Genomic DNA, 17,163 nt, shown 5'->3' with positions numbered 1-17,163 from the left:
TGTTGTTGAGTTGTATGAGTTCTTTATATATTTTGGATATTAACCCCTTATCAGATGTATCATTAGGGAATATCTTCTCCCAAATAGTCAGTCATCTTTTTGTTTTGTTGATGGTTTCCTTTGCTGTACAAAAACTTTTCAATTTGATGTAGTCCCATTTGTTTATTTATTTTTTTGTTTTCCTTGCCCAAGGAGCTATATCTGAAAAGAAATTCTTGTTAGTAATATCAGAGAGTTTACTGCCTATGTTTTCTTCATTATTTTCACATGTTATTTGATGATTAAAATGCAGCACTATCCACAGTGATCATTCATGTAACCAGTATACATTCATAGACTGAGCGGTGGAGGGAGAGCAGTGAATAAGTTAGACCCATTCCTTCCTTTTGTGGAGTCATATTCTAATAGGAAGAACAGTCAGATAGGAAGAGTAATAATTTAGTTTAGTGTTTTTAAAGACGCTTCCTGAAGGAAGTGCCATCTAACCTTGACCTAGAGAAGGTGTTGGTTAGGCTGAGATAAGAAGATAGGAGAGGGTAGGGGAAGTCTGTCTGGAGTACAGCGTTCAAGGTGGGCGTTGTCAAGAATGAGAGCTTATTAAGAGCAGCCTCTGTTAAAGAGTTATATAAAATGTATTAAGGAGTCATTGAAATGATATTTCAATGAGTGGATTGAATGCTATAAATCTAGGAAGGAGGTTATAACAACCTGAATTAGGCAAGAGGATGTGGCTATGGGTGTGAAGCTAATTAGAAAAATAAAATTAAAATGTTGATAGGAGGTAGAATCAATGAGATGTAGCATGAGGAATTGGGGGTGAAGAAAAACTTTACATCTTAAACTTGGATTAAATAAACTGTACACATGTCACTCAAGTCTGCCTCTTGAGAGCTAGAGAAAATCAGCTCTGACTCCATTTCATAAACTGTAGAAGGCTGTTTAATGCTTATTCCACGATTAAAGTTACCACTAGCTCTGAACGCTGTCTCCAGTAATTTAGTATAGTCTATAACTTATTCTCTCTATTCCTGTTCCAACTCACTTGAAGCAGGTATAGAACTCTACTCCCTTTTATGACTTCCATGAAAAAATGAAAGGAGGGAAAGAAAGGAGGCTGAGAGGGAAGAAGGGAGAGAAGGAGTGAAAGCTGTATACAAACCATGTATATGATGCTTTTTGTGTGTGGCAGACATTTTGAAATAGATAATGGAGGGAGGTTATCACAGCAGTGTAAACAAATTACAATTATTAATTAGACATTCTTATTGTTGAAAATATATCTCTTGATATTTCCCATAGTAAAGGCCCACCTCTTCACTTTTCATATCCTTCCACCTTTTTCTTCTCCCCACAATCTTCCTTTTCTTTACGCAAAAATATTCTACCTTATCCTTCTTTTTTGGGGGGTGCATTGGTTCTGCTTTCCAAATGTTATAGTGAAGCTTATTTTTTCTATATGCCCCATCAAGGTCTTTTCCTAAACACTCCCTAAAAATATTTTAGTGCCAGCTATTAATATAATACTCAAATAAACATGCACATACATGTTCCCATACACACATGCATAAAGTGCACCCACATATGTTCATTCATACATGCATATATAGCTTTGGATGTACTGACACATACCTCACTGATGTACCCTTATGAACACATGTACATATACACACATTTGCTTACATGTATAAGTTTATATGTATAACCCTGCTACACATATCACAGAGTTTCTTCAATTGCTTAATATTATATATAGTTTTTTCATTTTTAGGCGAGGCAACCTTTGGTTGACCTCACAGATTGCAAGGACCTTGTCAGTTTACAATCCCTTATTATTATTATTTTTTTATTTTTTACACCTATAGAACCTGGTCTTCCTAGATGATCTCCCATCCAAGTACTAATCAGGCCTGACCCTGCTTAGCTTCCGAGATCAGACGGGATCGGGCTTGTTCAGGGTAGCATGGCCGAAGACAAATATAATTTTAAAAGAATTTATATACATTTTAGAGAAAGGGGAAAATATTTATAGCTACAAGTTTTCAAATGTAAATGCTCCAGGAAAAAGAGGAGGAAAGAAACCTGTTACTATTTTCAACAGAGAAAATTAAACTTCTTATTTTAAATTTCTATTTGTCTTTATTTATAAGACCATATTTATTTGAGTAACTCAGAAATCAAAATAATAAAAATCTTTTAAGTGTAGATTTAGAATTTCTGAGAGGAATATTTTCACTCAAGCTCGTAGGCTCTAATTAGTTTAAAATTATGGTTTACACTTATGTGATGTTTGTTATCAAGAGACCAGATGAAAAAGTGTGATTGATCTATCACAGTTCATCATTTTATAGTACATCTTTATGTGGATCAATAACTCTATTTCTGTATTTAGGAATGTCATATTTTTTTAAAATTTTATTTATTTTTTAGGGTGACATTGGTTAACGAAATCCAATAAGTTTCATCTGTACACTTTAACAGTAAGGCATATATATATTTACACTGTGTGTTCACCTCTTATAGTTCACCTCCCTCTGCCCCCACCACCTACCCTCTGGTAACCACTAGTCTATAATACATGTCCATGAGTCTCTGTTGGGAATATCATAATTTTGATTTGAATAACTTATTCTTTCTTCCTATGATCCTTATAAAAAATTGGAGTTATTTTTTTCCCAGCTTTATTGAAATATAAGAAACAATTAGTTGCTTGTATTTACATTATACAATTCAATGAGTTTTTTTCAATTATAGTTGGCATGCAATAATATACCAGTTTCAGTTATATAGCATAGCGATCAGAGATTCACATAACTGGCAAAGCAATCACCCCACTAAATCTAGTACCCCTCTTCCCCCTTACATATTTATTACAATATTATTAACCATCTTTCCCTTGCTACACTCTATATCTCCATGTCTATTCTGCAACTATTCATTTGAACCTCTTAATCCCTTTGCCTTTTTTTTTGCTATCCCCTCCACCCCTCTCCCATCTAGTCGCCCTCAAAATATTCTCTGTATCTATGAGTTTATTTCTGCTTTTGTTGTTATTGTTGTTTATTTGTTCTTTACATTCCACGTGAATGTGAAATCATGTGATATTTGTCTTTGTCCGACCCATTTCATTCAGCGCAATACTTTCTAGGTCTATCAAAGCAATATCTTTTTCCATCCCCTTCTTTTTGGTCTGCGTGTGTCTTTTAATCTGAAGTGAGTCTCTTGTAGGCAGCATATGTAGCGTTCTTGTTTTCTTATCCATTCAGCCACTCTATCTTTTGGTTGGAGCATTTAATTGTTTTCCATTTGAGGTACTTGTTGATAGGGAGTTCTTTAAGAAGAAAAACATATATCAGAAACAGGAATAAAGAATGGTAATAACTACATTCCTATCAACAAGTACCTCAAATGGAGTTTTTATTATTATTTTTTCGCAGGGATTGTTAAACAGAAGATTGTTCTAATTCAGAGATTGATTGGGAGATTACTTCCTTTATTTTCCCACATTATTAGCTGAAGTCTGTGTGGTTTCTAAATGGTTTCTAAATATGCTTTTTTATAAAAAAGTATACCATGTCACATAATCAAAATTGAATATTTAAAATTAGTATTAGTTGTATTTTACTTCTTATTGGTTTCCTAAATTTTAATTCATCTGTTAATTTTTTAGGGGGCAAACTTGACATTTTTGAGTTCTGATCATCCCAGACTCTCAGAAAACATAAAAGAAAATACATTACTTATACTTCGCATCACAAATATTGATCAGATAGCTTTGGATTCTCTCAGGTAAGTCAAACATGCGTTTGTCAATTTGAAGGTAAGTGAAAACACTATTATTTAATATCTTAAAATGAGATTCTATCCCAAAGTATTTCGACTTTAGATTTATATTTTTTTAAACAAAGCATAGCTATATTTGTCTTTTATGTGCTATCTTGCACTCCATGTGTGGGAATAGTTACAATCAAGTAAAGAAAAAAATGTCTCACTTTACGTTAAAGATATTTTATTAATTTGCCTTTACTATAGCACTTTTATTTTATAAAATGCTACTGAAGCAATAAAATTTAAAAGATGGGATACAGTACAACATTAATAATTTCTCCCACAGTTTTAGTGGTGTTTTTTTTAGCATTAAAAAATGTCTTGGGTCCTACATGTTAATAGTGTTCATTGAATGATAATATACATAATGAATTTGAGTTATTGTAATTCTATATATGCTGCTATATGCTATTATTGTTGCTGAGTGTTTCTTGGTGGTAAATATAATTCAAAGTGACAATAATTGGTGTACTATATGTGCATAAGAGACTATACCCATAAATTGGCTATAGGAAGTTTGTTTTACTTTGCTATTTACTGTATTGCTCAATTTTTTTTGGCTTTTAAAAATAACTTTTACATTTTATACTTTACAAGGTAAAACTGCTTTTAAATTTAATAGTTTTAATTATTTAAAAAAACACTGAAGTAGCTACAAAAATGAATATAATGTTAAAAATAGTTCTTGGAAGTTTTTAAGAATTTCAGCCATTGACTTAGCATATTTAATCCTCTTGGTAATTAAATCAGCAGCCAAAAGCAGGACTTGCTTAATCTCTAGGCACTATTCCAAATTTGATGAGAGTTTCATTGAGTCAAGAGCAGGCAAGAGCTTTGAGTTTCCATATTCAGGGTTACAAAACAGAATATATTTTTATCACTGTGAACATGTCCATTGCAGAACTGATTCTCTGGAACATGAGGATGATATAAACAGTCAGGAAGCCAATGATAGGCTGGCCTTCAAGGCCATTCAAGGTATGTATTATTTTACTATATTCTCAAGTATTTTTAATTTTTAACCATTTTCTTTGTGAGTAGTAAAGCTGTATTTTCCAGATGTCTGTTAGTTTTAATATATTCACGAGATATATTTTTAAGACTAAAATATATATATATACACACATACGTATATACATGTTTAACAACATTTCTAGGATTTCTCCCACTTTAATGATCCCATCTAACTGATTAACTAGTATTATAAGAACTATGGATTTAAAAATTTTAGAAAAAACTAGATAAGATGGATTTTATTCATGAACTGAATAAAATGTAGCTGATTTTGTAATATAATACTTGTCTTACGCATTAGATAATATGTTAAAGAGATTTGTGGCAGCCCTAGTGTAAAATAAAAGATATTAGACTGGGAGCCAGAGTCACGTTTGGACTGTTACTCAGTAGACATATGACTGTGTGTAAATCTATTGCACCACTTTCATTGCTCAAATGAAGAAAATAATCTGTTTTATTAACTTTCCAGAGTTCTTGTAGGTAATAAATGAAACGTGTATAGGCTTTGTATACTAAAATGTGTTACAGATTTTGTTTCTAGAGTCCAGTCATATAACCACTACAGGATACTTGGCTCAAATAATCAATTCCTTTGTTTAATTTCATAGTCTAGAAAGGCATAAATAAGTAATCACAGAAAATCAACCTATAATTTATGAATTTTGATAAATCCTGATTTGTCATTTAAAGATGATCAGGGAGTAAGAAAGCTAAAAACATTTGAAAGATGTTCTGAATTGGTATTTGAACTCTCAAATACTCTTGATGTCATTGTTAGTAAATCTTTTATTCTATCATGGTCAATACAATATTTGTCACTATTGTATCTAGTGACATTTACATCTCCAATGTGTTGTATTTAGTAGCTACTTTAGTAAATTCCCTATATATTCTTAAGATGACACAACTGCATTAAGTGAAATCGCTGACCCACAAAGAGAATGCCAAGGTCCTGAGACTATAACCTCTTACAAATTCCTGGAAAAAAGGGTTACTTTAAATGTATAAGTATAGGACAGCACTCCAAAGCCTTAATGCTATTTAATATATAAGTTATAATTTGAAGATTGCAAACTATTTTAGAAATTTTGAACTGAGAATTATTGAGTGACTTGCCTGGCATCAATTTTGTAATTCAGTCGGTAACAATAAAGAAAGAGGAAAGATATTAAAGAGGTAGGACTGTTGGATTAAGAGGATGCCTAGAAAAATAATGTTTTATTTGTAACATTTAGGTTATTTTCATGCTGATAAATTGAACATTATTTTTTTTATATCTAAACTATAACACTTTCACCACACAGTGGTGCTATAGTTCTGGTATATTTACATGTAGTTTTATATATAACCCTCTTTATTAAAAGCATTTTATTTTCCAAAGTTTTTTGCATTATACGTGATTTGGTAGACATTTCTTATATCAGTTACATCAGCTTTAATTTTCTTACAAGAGGCAAATACAATTTGATACAGTTTTGAATAAGAGCTGTTAGTTTATACCTCTCTTCTTCTTAAACAGATAAGCTAAAAGAACAGCTACATAAAAGAGGTGTCCGTATTTTGACTGGATTGGCAAAATACTTTCAACAATTAGACAAGGAAGGAAACGGACTTTTAGATAAAGCTGATTTTGAGCATGCTTTACAACTATTTCACTTAGAAGTGTCTGAAAAGGTATGTACCACAGATACTTCACTGCAATGAATTATATATTATTCTTAGATGATATTCACTTCTCTACTGAAATTTTAGTAATTCATTTGTCTCCTTCTTCTTCTTTATGCCCTATTATTAGTGTTAAGCCATCAGGTAACAAGTCCTCTTGATTTTTAAAATTTCAACATTTTTATTCCTCCATCATGTATACATTAATAATATAATAATCAGCCATTCTTCTAAGCTCTAAGAAGTTATACTCTGTACTCTAAGATATTCATAATCAAAGGATAGAAAGATATAATTGCAAAACAATTATGATATATGTTAAATAGAGAATGTTTACAGAACACATGGGATAAATTCTAAGCTAGGTTATGGAGAAAGAGAGGGAAGATCATAGAAGAATTTCTGGAGGAGGAAATATCTGAGCTGAATTTTGAAGGGTGCAAAATTAAGCAGACAAGAGAGGAGGAGAAGTGTGGCTCAGACAATGAGTATTTCAGGAAAAGGAGAAGCACGTGTGAAGACATGGAGGAGAGAAGGAGTGTGGCCTGACCAGGAGTTGCAGATGGTTCATCCCCTCGTTCCCAACCCCCAGAACCTTCACACATACTGTTCCCTCTGCTGTGAGTAATCTACCACTAGACCTTTTCATGTTGGATTTTCTCATCATTCAGTCCACACTTATTGAGAGTACTGCCCAGACACCTTTGTCTAAAGGAGCACTTCATCTGCTCCCTGGTCTTCTTTCTACCATTATCCACTTTATTTTCTTCATTCCACTTTGTAAGTATTGTCTGACTTTGCCTGCAAGTAGAATGTAAGCCCCATCAGGGCAGGAAAAAGCATATTTCTGGCTTTCTGTTCCTTTCCTAACACCTCGAATAGAACCTGGCATACAGCAAGTGCTGAATAAATACACAATGCATTAGTTTAAGTGGACAGATAAATAGAAGGAAGGAAAAGAGATTGATGGAGAGAAATAAGCCTGGAAGGGTCTATTACGCTAAAGCCTTGCATGCCATACTAAGAAATTGGATTTTATTCTAAAAGTATATGAATTTGAAACACATTTACTTCAAGAGTTTCAGATAAAAAATCCTCTTGCACTGTTCTCTTTTATTTTGAACAGTCTCATCACAAGATATAGAGTATTTTGTGGGAGGAATACTAGAAATTGAATTTAGGAGATACAGGTTCAAGTCCTAGCCTTACTACTAGAATTGTGTGATCTTGAATAGGTCTTTTCAGTTTTTGAATTGACAGGTTTTGCTTGGGCAATTTAGAGAGAGTACCAATAGTCAGAGTTGCTTTGAAGCTCAAATGAGAAAATTACATGAGAATATGTTTTATCGACTATAAAATCTATACAAATATGATATTATATATTATTGTTATGACATACCGTTCTTGTATTTTTTGCAACATTTAACCTTCTGACCCACCTGGTGACACACACTGTGGATTATCTAACTTGACTTCTTCTATTCATAAAACAAAACAAAACAAAACAAAACAAAACAAAAAGAAACAGCGATAGAACGTTAGAAAGCCTTGTATCTTTGTCCACCATCACACAAGTAATTAATAACTGAGATAAAACTAGAACCCAGATAATCTGAGCCAGCCTGATACTCTTTCTGCATCATCATGATACTTCCCTTTTTGGTTGTTTTGCTAAATTTTTACCATTAGATTCAGGAATAAAAACCAAAAAAATTATATAAGGTGTCTAGCCTGGGGAGAACATGTATTATAAAAATATGAGTAAATTTCCCCTTTTTCTCATATATTTTAAATAGTATTCCCTGTTTTTTCTCCCTCTGGTATTACAGGAGACTGTCCATGCAATGATAAGCAAAATTAAGGCACTATAAAATTAGAATACAAGTATCACTAACCTGAGTCTAATTATGGAACTAGTTTCTTGGAAGGTATAGTTCTTCTCCCTAGTATGAAATTAAAAAACAAAAAACAAAAAACAACAAGATATGTACCCTAAATAGCTTGATTTCTATAGAGATACTATCATTGAATTTACCTCAATTTGTTTTTCAATTGAACTATCATTTTTTCTATTCTGTACCATATATTAGAAAGGACGAGGTATATAAATTTATGGCCACTTTTGGTAAGTTATTCAATTCTTGAAATTTATTTATTTTAAGCCTCAAGTGTTAGCTTTCATTTCTAGTATTCCATGAGTTGGGTGAGCATATTCATGTTTTCTTTCAATTTTACTTATGATTTTAAAGGTCAAGCTTATTTTCATGCTTAAAAGATCATTTTACAGACATTTAAAGTTTGTATCATGAGGACAAAAATGTGTGGGTTGTTGAGAATTGTGGGGAGACAGGACATCTTAAGATTTAGTGTTTCTTACTAAAGTTTTATTTGAAAAATTAAGGAGAGGTAGGAGAGAATATTTTTTCGAGTATCTGTTATCTGTTAATCACCTCGTTGGATGTTTTATTTACATTCCCATTTAAAGCTAACAATGTGACTGAAACATTGAAAACATATTTACCTCATGCTGTAATTTTTTTTGGTTAGGAACTCTGTGAATAGAACATTCTTTTAAATAGTGCATTTATCAAAGCAGTAAGTGGCAATGGTAAAATGAGTAAACTGGCATAAGAGATATACTCAGAACAACATCTTCTAGTGTAAATTATGGAATAACATTAGTTTTTCAAATATGTGTCATACTTTAAAGACTAGCAGAAATATGATTAGTGCTCCTAATGCTATTGGAGACATTCCAGAACCTGAGGTGACTTTTTAATTGTCACAGATATAATATGTAAAAATAATTAAATGTTCAAATCGAAGCAAATGATATTTTTATTTTTGTATAGCAAAGAATTAAATTTAAAAAGATAATTTGTGACTTCTTATCACTCCTACATGGTTATTAACTTTACAGAACTGTCCACCACAGAGTTCCTTTTCAGGGGTCCCCAACCCCTGGACTGTGGACAGTCTGTGGTCTGTTAGGAATCAGGCCTCACGGCAGGAGGTGAGCAGTGGGCAAGCAAGCAAAGGTTCATCTGTATTTGCAGCTGCTCCCCACAGCTAGCATCACCACCTCAGCTCCACCTCAGATTATCAGGCATTGGATTCTCATAGGAGCACTAGTTTCTGGTGGTGCCAAAAAGTCTGGGGACTGCTGCTTTAAATAGCTTTCTGAGTGCCTTTGATTGGATAACTTTTTGGAATTTCTTAAGTCTTCTACCTTGTCTTAGACTGCAAAAGATGTAACAAAATACTATTATGTTGCCATATACGACTTAAGGGTGTAAGAGTGGTCTCTGTGTGATTATTTCTAGGATTTTGAGTCTTCATGGCTAATTCTGAATGACAATGGCAATGGCAAGGTTGATTATGGAGAATTCAAACGTGCCATTTTTGGTGAAATGAATGAATACAGGAAATCATTTGTGCGAAAGGTAACTTTATTAAGTAATCTTCAAATAGTTATATTTAATAGGTTATTAGGTTCATTATTTTAAAACTTTAATGACTTACCATTGAAAATGTTTTAAGTCCCTTTACTTGTAATGTATTTTGATTTTAGTAAAACACAAATAAATACACATACAACTCTCCCAGGATAAAGCTAAAGAATTTATGTGTATGTTTTAGGAAAATATTATAAAATGAAAATAAAGTCTGAAGTCAGATTTTGGTTCACAGATGACTAGTTTCATAAAATACTAGCTATGTGCTTTTAAATATCTCCGATACTCAATTCCTTATCTCATAGCATTAGTATAAAGAATGAATGAGATAACACATGTAAAATTCTTAGTGTTGTGTCTTTCCCAGTGTCAAGACTCAATACGTGTTATCTTAGGATGACTAAAATTGTTCTCTGGTTTTTTATAGTATGCATGCTAAATGTTAAAATGAAGTTTCAAATGATCATGTTAAATTGGAATTAAAAACAGGAGCCCTTATTTTTATAGGAAACAACATATTACTCCAGTTCTGGTAGCAATTTTTAGAGCATACTTTTGAGCAATGTAGTTTTCTTTTTTTGTTTATGTATCTAATATAAAATGTATCTAATACTGAAACAAAGTTATTGTGTATAGAGTAATATAAACAGTAACATCAAGTATAAATCTCAAATAGAAAATATCGAAATCTCTATTGGCCAAAAGACACAATAAAAACCTTAATCCAAACAAATTCTCATAGCTTTATAAATTTGCATTTGTTTGTACTTTACATATCTTGGTGATAGGTTTGAGTATCAGAAGTAAAAACTGGAGGGTTGTCTCTTTCATAAATCTCGGTACTGGGAATAGAAGACAAAACTAGAGTTATCAAGTACCATATTCGTTTGCTAAGGCTGCCATAACAAGTACCACAGACTGGGTGGCTTGAACAACATAAATTTATTTTCTCAGAATTCTAGAGGCTAGCAATTCAATTTGTCTTGGCCATTTATCAGTTTCAAGTAAATTCTAGAGCTTCTCTCTATATGAGTCAGTTCCCCTCTGTCTCAGGGAACACACTTTCCTTTCCCACCAAAGACTGAAGAGTCTTTTCCCCTGGCTGGAGCTGAAAGACTGAAGACATCTTGCCAGACCAGAGCAAAATAGACTGGAACAGTGCCTTGCCTAAGAGATGCCTCACCCAAGGGTCAGCTCACCCAAGGGCCACCTCACAGCTGTGCTTGTCCACAGCCATGCTGTTTCATAACTGAGCTGTACCACTGTTGAGCTGTTCCATAGCCATGCTGTTTTCACAGCTGTGCTGTATACAGTAGAGCTGTTTGCACTGGGTAAAGTCTCCTTCTTCACCACATCCCAAATTGGGGATTCCTTTTAGAGTTGAATTGGTGCAAACAACCATTGGTTGACACCTAATATCTTGCTCCAGTATCTTTCTTTTATTGATGATGCTCCTTTCATATACCAGTTTAGTATTTTTAAACTGTCTCATTTAGAACCTGTAAATAAGCTACTGCAGAATAGAAAATTAGGTTCTCATGTCTAACGATTTCATAGAAAACAGCATTGCTCTTTATTTAGGCTTTTATGAAACTGGATTTCAACAAAACCGGCAGCGTGCCTATTATAGACATAAGAAAATGTTATTGTGCAAAGAAGCATCCTCAAGTAATTTCAGGTAATTAGTATGAGTCAAAATGTGTTAGATTTCTAAAATATTAGTTAATAAAAATAATGTCTTCAAATAAAATATAATTTGTAGTGGACCTGAGGACATTAAGGGAGAAATAAATAATTTTTAAACCAGAAAAGTGAGAGCTAGTCAACCTTCTTCTTTTAAAAATTCTTAGGTCTATTATTGTTTATGCTTATTTTTTTCCTTTGATGTTTATAATAATCATGATTGAACTTTTATGTTGAGAAGATAATGAGGAATTTGAATTAAGACAGAATAGATATAGAGAACAGATAATTACATGTGCAAGTTCTCTGAGTTTTACTGAATGTGCTTATAAACGTGAAGATTTAAGGCAGAAGGAGGCAATGTCTTGCTTTAGGGATGGAACTGCACATATAATGAACATGCATATGTATGAAAATTTGAGGATATAGAAATTATCTCAAAGTAATTCTAGAGATTTATTACCTATGATATTTCTTCTGACTTTAATTTTTATATATTTGATTTACAAATAAATTCTTATTATAAGGAAGCCATTTGGCCATAGTAACTCTCCTGTTTTCAATACATTTCCCTCTATAGAGCTAACAATTATTATTTTATATATATTTTTTGATTTTTACTCTATGGATTTTCATAGCTGTATATGTACTATAAATATCTAATACTTTTTGAAGATTTTTTTTATGAAAGGTTCACTAAATATTCCTGTGTAGTTTGCTTTTCACACTCAATAATATGTTTTGAAGCTTTTTTTATGTTAATCCACATTCAGCCATATTATTTTTATCTGCTGCATATTATTCATTTTAAAAACCAATGTACTATAATTTATTTAGCCAATCTCCTATTGGAAGGCTTTTAATTTCTAATTATTGATGTGCAACCAATGAAGCAACAAGTATGCTTATTTGTCAGGCTCATTTTCTGCTGTTCCCGTGGGGTAATAGCAAGACCTAGAATATCTACATTTTAAGTTTTAACTGATATTTCAAATTACTTTGTAAGATAGCTATACCAGATTATACTGTCATTAGGTGGAGAATTCATTTCACTTCAGATTTTTGCCAATCCTATAAGCTAAAAAGTTTTTTGTTTGCATTTTCCTCATTATTAGAGAAGTTAAACATTTTTGTATACTTATTGATCATTTATAATTCATATTCAATAAATTTTTGATTTAATAGAGCATAAGTTCTTCCAGCAAAGATTTTCACAAGCCTCTGAATCCTGTTTGCAGTAATATTTTCTAGCTGCAGTTATGAGTTTCTAATTAATAATTTTGATTATTATATTATTTTAAATGCTATAGAATACGATTTTAGAATTTTTCTTTATCAATATTAAAAGAAGATGAACTGTAATTACTTTGGTTTATTATTGTTATTAACCTTTGTAAATGGCTTATTTATTACTTTTAATTGTGAATTGAAAAAAAAACAGAATTTGTATGAAGATTAAAGCTAATCATCACTGGCTTCCCAATTTTTAATAATCTATTTCAGGCCAAAGTAGTTTAATTTATTTATCAATGGAACTACAGTTACCATAAGAGAATTCTTAGTATTATTTAGTTATATTTAGTATATCTTTTTAAAAAAAACTCATGTCATTCTCTGCTTTTTTTCCTTTAATTAATCATATGAAATGTAAGAAAAAGATAGTTTACTTATTTTAAAATTAGATGATTTCCACATGCTGTATTTTTTTCTCTTTGTCTCCTCCTCTCTAATAATCTTAATTAAGTTGCTTAAATAGCTTTAGTTTTTTATGTGTCATCGAATTGTTAGTGAGAGTTTTGTTTTTGTTGTTGGATAAGCTTTTGTTAGTTTAAGAAATTACATACCATGTCTGCATTCACATTATGAAAGATAAGCTAGCAAGGTAAAGAGTTTTAAGAGGAAAACCTGTTGCTGTTTTTTAAAGAAGAAAAACAAAAACCTTATTTTGTTATCTATCATTACAACTTATAATTTATTCAAATGCTCATTTCAAATTAAGACTTTTATATCACACATAATTTCATTTAACTGCAGAAAATATTTTCTTTTTACTTTGTTTAAATAATTTATTTTAAAAAGTATTTTCAGTTTTAATACAAATTGGATTTATCAAATGTTTTTCTGTGTAATAGTATTAGAAGTCTAATGTTGTTTATTAAAATACTTTCTTTTCTCTAAGAGGAGCAAAAGAGAGGTTAGTTACAAATGATAGAAGGTAGGTATTTCCTGAGTAGGGGAGACGAAAGAGGTATCAAATTCTTGAAGATTTGAAACAAATTTAAATAAAAAATGTTTTTATTAGAAAAAATAGTGTTAAAACTTATCTGTTCAAAAGTATGGCTGGTAAACAGAGGGGGAAACCTCTTCTGCCAACAGATATATATTTGTATATAGATTAGATCTTGATTTTTATTCTTGACTAACATTCAATCACAAATTCACTTTATTGTTTTATATTACCATCTCTGTATAGTAATTGTTTAGTCTTTGTTTATTCGACCTGTCTTTTTTTTAAATAATCACTTGTTCTCTATTTCTCGCATATGTTTTAAACAACAGCAAACATTTTGCTATTCTAAGCAGATTTTATTCTTTTAGTTTGAAAGGCACTTTACAATGAATTATTATCTAAGTCTGTTAGAAAACCTCTGGTGTTTGTAAAATATCCAACTCTTACCCTAATTTTGCCCACCCTGTTAGACAAACAATGAAGATGGTATTCCCATTTAAGTTTGTTATTTTAAAATGCAATATGACTTTAAAGCAATTTATAGTCACATCGATTTTTCTGACGCTTTTACTACCTTCATACGTGAACCTCTGTTTATTTTCTTTGAATATTATTTTCTTTGAATATTATCTGTAGCTTCCTTTCATCTTTAACTTCTCTTTCCTTATAAAAAAATTAATGAACATCTTTTTTCCTGTTCTATTCTAGGATCCTGGGAATCGATCAGCATAGAGGGTGAGGGGCGAAGAGGGTGGTAAATTAGTGGGATGAGTTCTATGATGGAGTACTTACATTTGGGGTGGTCAGTGAAAGCATACTAAGAAAATGGGATTTAAGCTGAAATCACTCTTCTCTAACTGACCATAATATGATCGAAGCTCTTTATTTAAATAGCTTATTGTTCTCTTTCTGAATTAAAAATTCAAATGCATTTTAAAAAGGATCAGATATTTTATCTTCTCTCTTTAAATAACAATCTAAAGAATTACAATTTTTTTTACATATATGATTCTCAAGATCTTCCTATAAGATAAAGTCTGTCATATTTAATATAACCCAGTGGAAACAGCCTACTTAATGTCAAAGATTAAAATAGAATGATTTAATTAAGCGTAAGTTCTTCCAGCAAAGATTTTCACAGGCTTCTGAATCTTGTCTGCAGTAATATTTTTTAGCTTCAGTTATGAGTAACTGATTCATAAAATAACTAATGCCTGAATGTAGAGATGGTTTTCACACATTGCATTACTGTGTTAACAGGCTATATATCTTTGAAATTATTTACTTATTTTCTTCTTTTCTTATTTCTAATGGGAATGCAGCCAAGTCCTCTAAAACATTAAGAAATAAAAGAATAGCTATAGTAGTAATTATTATGTTGCCTATCCATATAGGATGTACCCCCATCAGAAGCTTAAAAGATGCCTCAACAGTGCGTTAAATTCAAGTTCATACAAGAAAATGTTTAAGTAAATTGGAGGGTAGTTTGACATAAGATTTCAAATTGTTGAAAAGATTTTATAAGGTGATTAGGTATTTCTTTACCGTCATCAGTCATTTTCCTGTACTTTTAAAGAGATTGTTACACAGTCAGTACTATTTTACAGGCCATACCACAGAGGAAGAAATCAAATCGTCTTTTCTAGAAACATTAAAAGGTGACTGCAGCAAGTCTGATGGAGTGTCATATGGTGAATTCGAAGATTACTATGAAGGTCTAAGTATAGAAATAGTAGAAGATGAAGATTTTGTTAATATCTTACGTACTCCATGGGGGATTTAGTTTTTTTAAATGAGTATGTCATTAGCACTAAACATTTTAAAGGAGAGATGAATTCAATGTAAAGTACGATCAACGATCAAACACTAGAATATATTTTTTAGGGCCTTCTTTATTTTTTATTTATTTATTTATTTTCTCAAAAGATTGTATTTAGAAAGAGAAATATCTGGAAAGATAGATGAACATATGTGTATGTTCAGGCACAGGTATGAGTGCTCACCTGTCTATAAGTTTGACAAGACCTGTCTTTTTGATGTAGTACTTATCTTGAATGTATTTCAGAGGTTTTCTTTTTTTTTATTAGCCTTCATAGGAAAGTAATATCTGTATCAAACTATATGAGATCATCTATATAATAACCATTGTCCACTGTTTATTTCTTTATCTATTTTTCAAAATAAAATAGCCACCATTCTTGATTTGATGAATTGGAATTGGGCCCAAAGCTTATGAGATTGAAATAGTTTGATTTGTTTCAAAGATATGCAAATGTTAAAGGAATAAAAGGTTATACAAGAGAAATTTTCCATGCAGTATGATTATAGATGTTTTCTGTAACAAATGTTTTGAACAATGGGGGCTTACCCCTAAAATCCTTGCTTAAATATTGATGTCTTGTGAATTCTTTTCTTCTGCATTATGTGCTGCTGTTTGTTCAGTAGAGCACAATGCAGGTATTCTAGTGACCAGTTCTATATGTTCTTTTGTTATATTTTTAACTGCAATCTTTATAACTTGCGCAGAATTATTACTTAGCTAAAAACAATACAAAATGGGAGGGGGAATGTTTTCTTAGATTTTTAAATAAAGATCTCTAAAAGTGCATTATCACATATATGGAAAAGTGGATAATTTAGTAATTCTTAACCAAAATGTAAAAAAATATTTTGTATTCTAAGATGAATGTAAGTTATTCTAAACATCTTTTTATTGGGGGCGGTTATACTAAACAACTGAAACACTTTCTTCTAGATAGGTTTTGGAATGTTTTCTTAGATTTTTAAATAAAGATCTCTAAAAGTGCATTATCACATATATGGAAAAGTGGATAATTTAGTAATTCTTAACCAAAATGTAAAAAAATATTTTGTATTCTAAGATGAATCTAAGTTATTCTAAACATCTTTTTATTGGGGGCAGTTATATTAAACAACTGAAACACTTTCTTCTATATAGGTTTTATTTGTTCGATATGTTGTAGTCATTCTTTCTAAATTCTTTCATGTTCTTCACTTCTTTTTGGAAATAGAAGAGGGAACTTCACAGAGTTGTTTCTAAGTTCATAATTTTAAATTTAATATGTATTAATATAAAGTAGAAAAAAATAATGTTGAGTAAAATGAATGGTTTATAAATGAAAATATATACTTTATAGGATACAACTTTTAGCATATAACTTTATTCATCTATACCCTTGGCAACATTATCAAAACTGTGATGTGTGTGAACCCAATATATTCAAAGTAGCACTTTTTTAAGGTTTGAGGAGGTACTAAAACTACTTA

The 17,163-nt window shown here is 31.3% G+C and overlaps 1 protein-coding gene and 1 pseudogene across 7 annotated transcripts in view; one reads left to right on the top strand and one right to left on the bottom strand.

Annotated features, from left to right (window-relative positions):
• Window positions 1-16,613, top strand: part of CAPS2 (calcyphosine 2) — a 38,084-nt gene extending 21,471 nt beyond the window's left edge. For 6 of the 7 annotated variants that reach the window (XM_025041096.1, XM_015598435.2, XM_025041095.1 and 3 more), the window contains 6 exons: window positions 3,668-3,786; window positions 4,727-4,803; window positions 6,362-6,516; window positions 9,831-9,950; window positions 11,544-11,640; window positions 15,483-16,613. In XM_025041096.1, coding sequence (XP_024896864.1) covers window positions 3,668-3,786; window positions 4,727-4,803; window positions 6,362-6,516; window positions 9,831-9,950; window positions 11,544-11,640; window positions 15,483-15,658 — 744 coding nt within the window. In that variant the 3' untranslated portion in view covers window positions 15,659-16,613. The remainder of the gene's footprint in view (window positions 1-3,667; window positions 3,787-4,726; window positions 4,804-6,361; window positions 6,517-9,830; window positions 9,951-11,543; window positions 11,641-15,482) is intronic. The other variant, XM_025041098.1, reaches the window with a different exon arrangement.
• LOC112472368 lies at window positions 1,854-1,972 on the bottom strand (annotated as a pseudogene).
• Window positions 16,614-17,163: the final 550 nt, after the last annotated feature.

This window comes from Pteropus alecto, unplaced genomic scaffold, assembly GCF_000325575.1.
Source record: "Pteropus alecto unplaced genomic scaffold, ASM32557v1 scaffold76, whole genome shotgun sequence".
NCBI classification, from domain to species: domain Eukaryota; kingdom Metazoa; phylum Chordata; class Mammalia; order Chiroptera; family Pteropodidae; genus Pteropus; species Pteropus alecto.
This window is presented reverse-complemented; position numbering and strand designations above follow the sequence as displayed.